The following is a 13,283-nucleotide window of genomic DNA, read 5'->3' on the forward strand; positions in this document are numbered from 1 at the left end:
TGTTTGGTAAAACCTTGCCGTTTTAACTGAGAGTCAGATCCTGCCACTTTTATGTTGAGTAAGTACTACTTTCCATGCTGGGGTCTTGTTGAAATCATTGAGGCTACTTGTGGAGTAAAATTACTGTACAGTGTAATAAAGGGAAGCAGAATCTGGCTTTTTATAATAATTTAAGATGATTATGCAGTAAAAAGAATCTTTCATTAATATTACATGGAGTAAGTAGGGCTGTTGATTAATCGCAGTTAACTCGCAAAAATAAATCGCGATTAAAAAAATTAATTGCTATGAAAAAAATTGTGGTTTTAATCGCACTGTTAAACAATAGAATACCAACTGAAATGTATTAAATATTTTGCATGTTTTTCTACATTTTCATATATATTGTATTCTGTGTTGTAATTGAAATCAAAGTGTATATTATTTTTATTTCAAATATTTACACTGTAAAAATGATAAACAAAGAAATAGTATTTTCATACAAGTACTGTAATGTAATCTCTTTGTCATGAAACTGCAATTTACAAATGTAGATTTTATTACATAACTTCACTCAAAAACAAAACAATGTAAAACGTCAGAGCCTATAAGTCCACTCAGTCCTACTTTTTGTTCAGCCAATCGCTAAGACAAACAAATTTGTTTACATTTACAGGAGATAATGCCCTCTTCTTATTTACAATTTCACCAGAAAGTGAGAACAGGCATTTACATGGCACTTTTATAGCTGGCATTGCAAGATATTTACATGCCAGATATACTAAACATTCGTATGCACCTTCATGCTTCGGCCACCATTCCAGAGGACATGCTTCCATGCTGATGATGCTTGTGAAAAAAATGTGTTAATTAAATTTGTGACTGAACTCCTTGGGGCAGAATTGTATATTCCCTGCTGTTTTATCCGCATTCTGCCATATATTTCATGTTATAGCAGTCTCGGATGATGACCCAGCACATGTTGTTCATTTTAAGAACACTTGCACTGCAGATCTGACAAAACGCAAAGAAGGTACCAATGTGAGATTTCTAAAGATAGCTACAGCACTCGACCCAAGGTTTAAGAATCTGAAGTGCCTTCCAATATCTGAGAGGGACGAGGTATGGAGCATGCTTTCAGAAATCTTAAAAGAGCAACACTCCGATGCGGAAACTACAGAACCCAAACCACCAAAAAAGAAAATCAACCTTCTGCTGGTGACATCTGACTCAGGTGATGAAAATGAACATGCATCAGTCCGCCCTGCTCTGGATTGTTATCCAGCAGAACCCGTCATCAGCATGGACTCATGTCCTCTGGAATGGTGGTTGAAGCATGAAGGAACATATGAATCTTTAGCTCTTTCGGCACGTAAATATCTTGCGATGCCAGCTACAACAGTGCCATGAGAACATCTGTTCTCACTTTCAGGTGACATTGTAAGCAAGAAGTGGGCAGCATTATCTCCTGAAAATGTAAACAAACTTGCTTGTCTGAGCGATTGGCTGAACAAGAAGTAGGACTGAGTGGACTTGCAGGCTCTAAAATTTTACGTTGTTTTATTTTTGAATGCAGTCTTTTTTTGTACATAATTCTACATTTATAAGTTCAACTTTCATGATAAAGAGATTGCACTACAGTACTTGTATTAGGTGAATTGAAAAATACTATTTCTTTTGTTTTTTTTTACAGTGCTAATACTTGTAATCAAAAATAAATATAAAGTGAGCACTGTACACTTTGTATTCTGTGTTGTAATTGAAATCAATATATATGAAAATGTAGAAAACATCCCAAAATATTTAAATAAATGTTGTTCTATTACTGTTTAACAGTGCAATTAATTGCAAAATTAATTGCAAAATTTCTTTTTGTTTTTTCTTAGTCTAAAGCAGAAAGTGCTTTACTGCAAGAAGGTCCAAGTCCAAGACCAAGGCACTTAAAAAGCCTCAGGCAGAGAGAGTCAGAAACCAGATGGGATAAAGAGGTGAGAAATACAATGTGTATGTGTGCATGCTCCATATGCTGTCATTTTAACAAGAAAGTGAAGGTAATAAAACTGTCAGTTGTTTGAAAGCCATTGTGTAAGATCATTTTTATTGCTCTTTTTTATATTGTCTGCTAGATAGAAAGACAGATATCTGGGATTTTTCAAGAATTAGCTAGTTAACAGGAGCCTTTCCAATTAATGCATTTCATGTACATGCTATACATACAGTATTAAATTTCCTCTTATTATAGCATAGACTTCAAGTGAGGCTTCTGTTACCTAGAGATTAGCCTTTCCAAGCTCTGTGCTCCTGTTATTTACCATGTTTTAAGATACATAATTGCTATACTTGAACCAAAAAGAGTATTTTATCTGTAAATAGTGTGCTTTTATATTTTATTTCTGTTAGAGGTTACACAGATAAAGCTATAGCTTTATATAAAGGTACAAAGCTATAACAGCTAAAGAACTCTCACTTTTTAGATGTATTTCTTTGTTAGTATTTTGCATCCTTTGATTCCTAACCCCTTTAGGTTGATAAGGGGGCAGGGCTCACTAAGGGAGAACAGGGTTTAAAAAGTCCATTCCAAAGCCACCAGGGGAGCTAGCTAGCAAGCAAGAGCAGCAATTGGGAGTTTTGGGAGGCAGTTCTCCAGGTGAGGGAGGAGAGACTACATGATCCTCGAGGTGAGTTTGTCTGTTCGGTTGCTTGCTTGCCATGTTCTTGCTTGATTAAATATTATAATGTGGTGTATTGTGGGGGCTACGTGCTGAGCCTACTGACATGCTAGGGTAGGCTAGATAATGAGGCTCTAGCCTGCTGTCCTTTGGTCCCTAACTGCTTTAGAATCACTTGACAAGTGGGTGGGGCTAAGTCAGGGAGAACTGAGATTTTAAAAATCAGGTCCTAAACTACTGGAGGAACTAGCAAACAGGGGAGTTTTGAGGCGTGTGAGAGGCAGATATACTCTGAACTTAGACCACTAACACCCCCACCTCCCCCACAAAAATACCAACCAACCAAAAAAAAAAACCTGAAGACTAAAAGTAATGCAGGCAGTAGTCCAGCATCAGAGTGGGGGCGATCTAGTTTATTGCACTGAGTGCAGCATATACGATTACCTGTCTTTTGGGCAGGTGTGCATACGGTGCAAGCAACTCACGGCCCTTAAAGACACAGTATTGGCTCTTGAGACCAGAGTGGGAGAACTGGAGGAACTAAGGGAGACAGAGGTACACAGAGAAGAGTTTCACGGACACCATAGATAGGTCTCACCCTTGAGTCTGACATGCCTCCATGCTATAAGGGAAGATGAAAGTCTTGGGGAAGAGGAAAATCAAGCTGGAGTGGTGGGAAACAAACCCATAGTTGGGACCCTCCTTGCAGATGGTGTCATTGTATCCTCTCACAGTGAGGATACCCCTTCTGGGGAGGGAATCCAAGTAACTAGGAAGAAGAAGGTAATAATAATGGGGGATTAGATTATAAGAAACATAGATAGTTGGGATTGTAATGATTGGGAGAACTTCATAATAAATTGCCTGCTGCAATGGCTGTGGATCTCACAAGACAGACGGATATGCAGTGCTGGGGAGGAGCCAGTGGGTGTGGCATATGTAGGTACCAATGATGTAGGCAAAGGTAGGAGAGTGATCCTGCAGGCCAAATTTAGGCTGCTAGGTAAGAGATTAAAGTCCAGGACCTCTCCATGGTAGCATTGTCTGATATGCTTCTAGTTCCACCTGCTGGGCCAGGAAACCAGGCAGAATCGCAGGGTCTCAATGTGTGGATAAGACAATGTAGGGAGGAGGGTTTTGAGCTATTAGGAACTAGGGAACCTTTTGGGAAAGGAAGAGCTTATACAGGAAGGATAGGCTCCACCTAAACCAAAAGGGAAACAGACAGCTGGCTTGTAAAATGAAAAAGGTTGTAAAGGAATTTTTAAACTAAAGGCTGGGGAAAAGTTTATGGATGCAAAGGAGTACAAGGTTCAGATGGAGACATCTCTTAGGGATGAATTTATTAAAGGGGGAAATTTATATGTTAGTAAAGAGAATAGGAAGTTGGTAAAGTACAAGTAGGAGCAAATGGGGACAGTTGAACATGAGAGTTCCATTTAAATGTAACACATAAAGGCAAACAACTGAATACAGTAACTCTTCACTTAAAGTCGTCCCGGTTAACGGTGTTTCGTTGTTACGTTGCAGATCAATTAGAAAACATGCTAGTTTAAAGTTGCGCAATGCTCCCTTATAACATCATTTGGCAGCTGCCTGCTTTGTCCACTGCTTGCAGGAAGAGCAGCCCGTTGGAGCTAGCCGGTGGGGGCTTGGAGCCAGGGTGGACTGGCTCCCCCCCATAAGCTTCCCGTTCCCCTAAGTTCCCTGTGCGGCAGCTGCCCAGCAGGCTAGCAATTGCCAGCAGTTCAGCTGTCCCTCCCCCCACTGCCACGTGCTGCTCCTGCCCTCTGCCTTGGAGCTGCTCCCCGGAGCCTCCTGCTTGCTGTGCAAGGGAGAAGGGGGGGGGCTAATGTCAGGGTGTCCCCCTCCCCCTGCTCCTGCCCCCCGCTTACCCCATCTCCATAGAGCAGGGAGAGGGGGGATGGACACGACAGGGCTCAGGACGGAGGGAGCTTCCTGGCAGCAGCTTCTGTCTCAACTTGCTGATCTACTTAAAAAGTTAGTGTACTTAGAGTGGGGTCAGCATACTTAAAGGGGCCTTGTGCATCTCTCTCTCACACACACACAGTGTATGTGTCTCTGTCTCGTTCTGCTATGCTGTCTCCCCTCCCTCCATTCGTGCTGCCTTGTAGAGTGTGAGGCTACATTAACAACAATGGGTTAACCCTTGAGGGCTCTGCTGATTGCTAGTTCATCATTTAGCAGTAAGGCATTCCCTGCGAAATATCCTACCCTCTGACTTCACCACCTCAATCAAATTTCACAATCATCATCGCTGTGTACCAGTATTAAATTGTTTGTTTTAAAACTTGTACTCTGTGTGTGTGTGTGTGTGTGTGTGTGTGTGTGTGTGTGTGTATATATATATATTATATATATATAATATAGTCTTTTGTCTGGTAAAAACAATTTCCCTGGAACCTAACCCCCCCTATTTACATTAATTCTTATGGGGAAATTGGATTCGCTTAACATCGTTTCGCTTAAAGTCGCACTTTTCAGGAACATAACTACAACATTAAGTTACTATATTGACAAATGTTAGAAATTTAGACACTAAGATGGATGAACTAGAGAGCCTGGCATTAAATGAGGATATTGATATGATAGACATCATGGAAACTTAGTGAAATGAGGATAATCGGTGGATGCAATAATTCCAGTGTACATCATATATAGGAATAACAGTAGGTCGTGCTGGTAGGTGAATGTAGTATCCACTTCCGGTTTCAAAAAATGTTGTTTCTGTCCCTCCTTTCATAATCAGGATCAGACAAATTTCATTAAATGGTTTAATTAGTTTTGTTTTGCTTTAGAAGAGAAAAGAGTTAACTGTAACTAGCAAATGCACCCACTTTCTAATAAATATTTGATCAGAATAAAATTACACTGGGAACATGCAACAGTAAATCTGTATACTCAATTACTCACCACCTTCATTTTGATGTGTCTGTAAATAACTTGTATGATAACTTTAAAAAAAAATTTTATGCAGTCTGATGAAGGTGGGTCAAGACACATGCAAGAGGATGAATCCCAGATGTCTTCTAGAGTCAAGTTTTGTGATTCTGTCAAAAAACTCAAGCAAAAGTCACATGTAAGAATCATTTTCCTTAATTACAGTAACCTTTACTTATCTCAGTGGGGCTTGGTATGGCTGCAGGATTTTCACTGGGTGGAGCAGCTGGCAGGATTGGGATCTTAATTTGAAAACTGCCCTCCCCGTTGTCAGGGTGCTTAGGAACGTAATAAACAATTAAAATATGATCATCTTCATAAATACCCATAGCAACTCTGCCAACAAATATTAAAAATAGCCACAAAAATCTCTGATAAAAGAAAACATGAATTGTGAAATCAGAACAATGTAGGCCCAGGGACCGGGGCCCATAGGAGCTCTCACTTCTTGTTAGACATTTCTCTCATTGATTGACAGCCACAACAATACTCCTACATATTACATGTGTGTAAATACTGCTGTTAATTGGGTCACTGGGTATACATTTTAAAGATTAGTTCTGCCTATTAGGGACAGATTTTGACTCTGTGTGCAGGAGGAGCAGGAGAGTCCCACAACTTGTGCTTCTTGAGTTCAGGCACAGGTGGCATCATATCACTGCCAGCTGTGCTACATGAGGCAGGACTGGTCAATGTCTTTCCACCCTACCCCTTCAGTACTGTCTGGCAGAGTCTGGGGCCTTCAGCATGGGAGATGTAGAAGTCACTTCTCATTGTGCTCCTCTAAACTCCCTCAGAGGGCATTGTTCCTGCCTGTGATTTCTGTGTGCAAAATATCTCTCACGGCATAATCCTAGTCTCTGATCATTTCCCAAGTATGTTTGTATTTAAAAGATGAGCAAGTAAAAACTGAAGCAGTTGATATTTAAAAATCTTACAATAAATGTTTTATTAAGTAGTAGAGATATTAGTGGAAAAGAGTTTGATATATAAACTGTTTAACAGATGCTTGATTTCAATGTTTTGGTGTTTGTGTGATATATTTTTAAATGATTCATAAACATTATTGCTGTTAGGATGAAAGGATAGTTTTAGCTGTTTTACTTGTATTAAAAAAATTGTAAACATGATCTTAAATAAATGATACCTTCTCTCCTTAGGTCCAGACTGATTTCCCTTCTGCTGAAGAAGCATATAATTTTTTTACTTTCAATTTTGGTTCTGAACCAGACAATATAAAGGATGAAACTAAGAGCAAAAAAAAGAGTGAATCAAATCAGGAGGAAGAGGAAGGGGAAGAACAGGAATCTATAGTAAGCCATCAGCAAGAACAAACAGAGGATGAAATGGTACAAATCATAGACACACTTTTTCATATTTTTATTCAGACTTTTTATGCTAACTTTTGCTTATCTATTTAATAAAAACTGACTTATTTTATAATTTATTTTAAAAACAAAATGTGGGGATTACATTTTCAAAACACTGAGATGAGGTAGAAATTGATTTCTTTGTAGTTAGTGCTTTTTCTTTAGTAGTGAAGTACTTCTTGCTTAAAAACTACATAACAAATAATTGACACTCTTGATGCAGAAGCCTTGTAAGGCTGCATAGCCATATATGAAAAAATAGAGTTTCATAGTAAACTGAACAAATCAGTAGACATTGTATCAGTAGGTGTCAATTTCACCTGAGGCTAATATTGCATGTTTATTAAAGAGACTGAAAAAAAAATTATGACAGGCTACTTTTTCAAGACAATATGAAATTAGGATGACAAGACATAAAGGAAAAGTGATTATAGTTGATAATCCAAGATGGTAACTACAGGTCTGATTCTTCCACCCTTTCTCACATTGAGCAGTATCTTCCTCCTCAAATTGTCCCATTCATTCCAAATGGATTACTGGCAGACTAGTGTACTACATACTCAATGTCAGTAAGGGTGGTAGAATCTGTCCCATTTAACATATTTGTTAGTAAACTGTACATTTTGTTAAAATGAAATGGAGTTTCTATTTCCAATACTCTAATATATAGTAACTTGCTAACATCTTGAGTAAACTGTGATGATATTGATTTTGATTATTCCAGTGTATGAATGTAAATAACTAGCTTGAACAAATACAGTACAGCCTCGCTATAATGCCTTTCATAATAATGAACCTTTGACTATAATGAACCCGGTCCATGGATCTCACCTTGAGCCCTGCTGCTGTGGCAGGGGCTGACAGCTCCAGCCCCCGTCACAGCCCCAGGGCTGGAGGAGCTGTCGCCCCCGCATCCCCCACGGTGGTTCTCTTTTGCTATAACGAGCCCCTGGCTATAAAGAATAAATGGCTTGGATCCTGAGGGGTTCGTTATAGCAAGGATGTACTGTACAGCATAATTTAAATAAAACCCATTTTTCTGTTTGCATGCAAAATTGTGAGATTGATGTCTTCCAGACCAAAATTTCATACTAAATAAAAGAACTAATACATTTTTACATATAAAATGTAGGATGAAGAGGACTGCCTTGTTAATGATAGAGAAGATTTATTCATTATAGATCAAATGGCTCGTGATTTTCTAGTAGTAAAACCTGCAGATTACAAAAGCTATTCTGAGCGACTACAGAAGGAAAGAGAAATTTTGTTCACTCCAAGCATCCTAACAGGTATGATATGCATTTTTGTTATTGTTGTTTAATTTAACTGTAATATAACATACTCTAACCTCCAATAGCACCTGTTATCTGAGGATCTCTGTGGTTCTGTAGGTACAGCCAGAGGAATCTGTGCCTGAGAGGGAGTCTTGAAGCACAGAGACCTAACTAAATTGTCTCATATATTAGACTTTCATAGAATCATAGGACTGGAAAGGATTTCAAGAGGTCACGTAATCCAGTCCCCTGCACTCATGGCAGGACTAAGTATTATCTACACAATTCCTGACAGGTGTTTGTCAAACATGCTCTTAAAAATTTCCAATGATGGAGATTCCACAACTTCGATAGGCAGTTTATTCCAGTGTTTAACTACCCTGACAGGAAGTTTTTCCTAATGTCCAACCTAAACCTCCCTTGCTGCAATTTAAGCCCATTGCTTCTTGTCCTATCCTGCCTGTCAAAGAAATCTATTAGGTTGGTTTGACATGATTTGTTCTTGACAAATCCATGCTGACTCTTATTTCTCAACTTATTATCTTCCAGGTGTCTGCAAATTGCTTGCTTTATTATTTGTTCCATTATCTTTCCAGGTGCTGAAGTTAAGCTGACCCGTCTGTAATTCCCCAGGTTGTCCTTATTTCCCTTTTTATAGTTGGGCACTATATTTGCCCTTTTTCAGTCCTCTGAAATCTCTCCCATCTTCCATGACTTTTCAAAGATAATCAGTAATGGCTCAGATATCTCTTCAGTCAGTGGTGCTGGAACATTTTTAATAGGGGGGTGCTGAAAGCCAGCCTCCTTACCACCAACCCCCCCCCGACCTGACCCCAGGCATGAGGCCAGCAGCCTGAACCCCGGGGGTGCTGCAGCACCACCCGCACTCCTAATTCCCATGCCTAAGTCTTCAGTCAGTTCCTTGATTATTCTAGGATGCATTTCATCAGGCCCTGGTGACTTGAAACATCTAACTTGTCTAAGTAATTTTTAACTTTTTCTTTCCCTACTTTAGTCTCTGATTCTACCTCATTTTCACTGGCATTTACTGAAACTGAAACAAAAACATCATTTAACACTTCTGTCATTTCTACATTTTCTGTTATTGTTTTCCCCCTTTCATTGAGTAACTGGCCTACTCTGTCCCTGGTCTTCCTCTTGCTTCTAATGTAGGCATACAATGTTTTCTTTTTACCCTTCATGTCTTTAGCTAGTTTAATCTCGTTTTGAGCCTTGGCCTTTCTAATTTCGTCCCTTCATATTTGTGCTATTTGTTTATATTCATCCTTTGTATTTTGACCTAGTTTCCACTTTTTGTAGGCCTCTTTTTTGAGTTTCAGATAATTGAAGATCTCCTGGTTAAGCCAGGGTGGTCCCTTGCCATACTTCCCATCTTTCCTACGCAGTGGGATAGTTTGCTCTTGTGCCCTTAATAATGACTCTTTGAAAAACTGCCAACTGTCTTCAATAGTTTTCCACCTTAGACTTGCTGAGAGTCACACTAAGCAACCTTAGGAGCTCGCTAACTTAGTGGTCACGTTTCCCAAAATCCAGCGTTGAGGCAGGAGCCATTGCCAAGTCCATTCACTGGGTCTGCTAAGTCCTCAAAAGCTTTTGCTTCCCAGCCTCTTTTTGTGAAGGAGGAGGAAGAAGAAATAGAGCCATCAATCTCTCAACTCTTCTCAAACCTATTACCAGTATGTGCTAGCATTGGTATCTGGATCTTTCTCAATGTCAACATCTTTGATGTTGGTATTCTTGAGTTCTCAGTTCTGGGTGCTTTGCGTCAGACAGCTTCAGCTTTCAATTGCCTCAGTGTTGGCGACTATATTCTTGATTTAGTGGCGAAAACAGACTGATAATTAGACCTGTGCTCCTTATATACACCCCGATATATATACCCGATTGTATAGAAAGGTGAGGAGTGAGGACGTAGTTAGTGTGGGTGTATAGCCCCAGTGGGTGCTGCTATCTAGAAAGTTTTGAGTTCATGCCCCAGAGTGCATGAATCAGCTATGCTGGGAAATAATGCAGGCTATGTCCAAAAATGTACAAACAACGTCAAAACACTATCACCAGTAGGATGTTGTTATAAATTTATATTATAGATTTGTCCTTATTATGGAATAAGAGCTGCTTTGGTTATGTACAATATTAGTTATTGACATCAGGCAAATTTCACAGACAGCATTTTTAGGGTATTCCCTTTGCAGCTGCAAAATATCAATGTAGTTTTTAAAAAGCAGTATAGATCCTTAGAAAGCTGATAAATTATATCTCCAGTTATAAAATATCTTACATATTTGAATATTTGATTGCTCTTTAGTGCCTATGTCTCAGAAGGTGCCTGAAAACATGCAGCCGAGGTACCTAGAAGATGAGGGTCTTTACACAGGAGAAAGGCCCATTGTGTCACTAACTAATCAAAACATTCTAGAGAACAGAATATTGAGACAGGAGCAGGTAAGTCACCACTACATTACTACTTGTGTCTGGTTCAGGTTCTTTTTATGTCACAAACAGGAGTGTTCAAAATTCAGACCCCTTCCTTATGATGTTTATTAATTTTTTATTTTGTTACCCTTCAGGTGAAGCATGAATAATCAGGTTAGCATATGGGCCACATATATTTAAAAAAACTGTCTGAGAGCAGTATCAGAATTTTGGAAGGTTTTTATTAGAAAGTAAGCATTTTGGGGGGAATTGGCAACAATGGAGTGCTTCAGGCCAGGTACCTCCTACCCAAACTGTATCTTTCAACAGAGAACAAAAATGTGTTTTCTTTGTTTCTGGCAATATTCTGCGGGTATTAGTTCAATAACAAGTTAAATCCAAAATTATCTTAAAAAGGTATTGTTAGGCAATGTGGCCTATCAAATGGAGCATTGGACTGGGACTTAGAAGACTTGGGTTCTATTTCCAGCTCTGCTAATAGCCTGGTGGGTGACCTTGAGTAAGTCATGTCACTGCTCTGTGCCTCAGTTTCCCACCTGCAAAATGGGGATAATGATACTGAACTCTTTTATAAAGTGCTTTGCTATCTGCTGATGAAAAGTGTTATGTAAAAGCTGGTTATTGTTATTATTTATTAGAAAATTAAAGTAAATCAAAAGTGAGCACTATAAAATTTAATTTAAGATTTGCATAACATCTTGGTTAGACAGATTAAGAACATCAGAACAGCCATACTGGGTCAGACCAATGGTCGATCTAGCCCAGTAACATGTCTTCTGACAGTGGCCAATGCTAGGTGTTTCAGCGGGAATGAACAGAACAGGTAATCATCGAGTGATGCATCCCCTGTAGTCCACTGCCAGCTTCTGGTACTCAAAGGCTAGGGACTCCCAGAGCACGAGATTGGATCCCTGACCATCTTGGCTAATAGCTATTGATGGACCTATCCATTAAATTTCTTGTAGTTTTAGCGATATCAGCAAGCATGCCATTTGCATCATATGCCTTGTCTGCATTAGCATGTTTCTTAAAATGTGCAGGGTTGGGAGATTAAGAAAAATGGTAGCATAGGGAGGGTTCAGGCAGGATCCTTAGATGTATCTGCTGTGGGTCTGGGGCTTGTCAGTAGACTGCAGTATACTCAGAATTTTCTGTTTGAATCAACTAAAACACATGGGGGATGCCAGTCACAAGTTACTCATGCTTAAAGCGTTTTGCTAATTTCTTCCTTAAAGAAAAAGATTTAAAAGCTAACTGTCTCCAGAAATGTGGGATCTTATTTTCTGGAATAATAGTATAATTGCAAGTCATTCCCATATAAAAGTTACAAAAGATGTTATCTCACTTTATTATTCATAGGGAAAAAGGTGGTTTGGAGATGATGGCAAACTCTTAGCGTTGCCTAGTCCAATTAAACAATCTTCTACGAGACCTCCAATATTTTCATTGGAGGAAGGCATAGAACCAGAACTTGAAACATTGTATAGAAAGGTAGGTTGCATTTCATATATGTCGTTACTGTGACACCATTTAATATTGGTTACTATACACGCAGGAATCCTTAACTATGAAATGTTATGACTAATTCAAGGATTTGTCTACAATGGGTGTCTTACACTGTTATGGCTAGACCAGTCCAAACCCCCTAAATGTGGTGTCCTCATGTAAAAAGTGACTTGCACTGAGTTGAGCTGTACCAGTTCAAGTGTCTTTTTACATTGGTGCAGCACATCTAGCCTAGGAGTTTGCACAGTGAAGCTGCATTGGTGTTGCTACACTTGTACAAAGAAAAAAATAATCTAGTGTGGACAGATTCAAACAGGCTCAGTTTTACTTGAATGACTCTATTTCTTAAAGCTTTCTTTCCTTCTTTGGAAAAACCATGACACATTAACATATAACAAGGCTTTCACTTTTGTGAGATGAGAATTCTTCCAGCTGCTGCTGCGCTACCAGTCTGAAAGTTGTTCATCAGCTGGCCCTAGTGACAATTACAATTACACATAATTCTCCATCAAATCCAGTTCCACAGGTCTATTAATGGGCCTGCAATGCAGAAAGAGGCAAAACTAAATCTGCACTTCATTGACGGGAGGACTAACCATACTAATCTGGAGATGCTTTCCAGTCTCTGTTCTGCCTCCACAGTGCAGGCATGTTGACTAGGGGTAAAATTGCAAAAGTACCTAATTCCCATTTTCAAAATTAACTTAGGCCCTTAGGAGTGTAAGTCCTGCTGAAATTCGGTGAGAAAGCTCATATGTGTCCAAGTCACTTTTGACAATGGGACTTCAGCTCCAAAGTCACTTATGGCCTTTTGAAAATTTTACTCAATATCTCTCCTGCTGCAGAGCTGAAACAAAGGCAAACCAAAGAAAGTCAAATTAAAAAAAAGAAAAATGTAAGAAAACCAGGGCTCTTGTCCTCTACAATCCCTGAATTGATTTCAGGTTTGATTCTCTGACCAAAAGGGGAGCATCACCAGTGCATTATTTCTTCCCGAGGGACTCTGCCTTGTCAAAACAGCTATATAAGATGGCGAATAAGCTTGTTGAGAAGACAAAGCATATGCTCAT

The 13,283-nt window shown here is 39.2% G+C and overlaps 1 protein-coding gene across 4 annotated transcripts in view; it reads left to right on the top strand.

Moving 5' to 3' along the window:
- CC2D2A (coiled-coil and C2 domain containing 2A) overlaps nucleotides 1-13,283 on the top strand; it is a 220,186-nt gene that overhangs the window by 126,829 nt on the left and 80,074 nt on the right. For all 4 annotated transcript variants that reach the window (XM_054029653.1, XM_054029652.1, XM_054029654.1 and 1 more), the window contains 6 exons: nucleotides 1,866-1,967; nucleotides 5,647-5,748; nucleotides 6,770-6,958; nucleotides 8,112-8,268; nucleotides 10,580-10,716; nucleotides 12,067-12,198. In XM_054029653.1, coding sequence (XP_053885628.1) covers nucleotides 1,866-1,967; nucleotides 5,647-5,748; nucleotides 6,770-6,958; nucleotides 8,112-8,268; nucleotides 10,580-10,716; nucleotides 12,067-12,198 — 819 coding nt within the window. The remainder of the gene's footprint in view (nucleotides 1-1,865; nucleotides 1,968-5,646; nucleotides 5,749-6,769; nucleotides 6,959-8,111; nucleotides 8,269-10,579; nucleotides 10,717-12,066; nucleotides 12,199-13,283) is intronic.

The sequence above is a fragment of the Malaclemys terrapin genome, chromosome 5 (assembly GCF_027887155.1).
Source record: "Malaclemys terrapin pileata isolate rMalTer1 chromosome 5, rMalTer1.hap1, whole genome shotgun sequence".
Classification (NCBI taxonomy): Eukaryota; Metazoa; Chordata; order Testudines; family Emydidae; genus Malaclemys; species Malaclemys terrapin.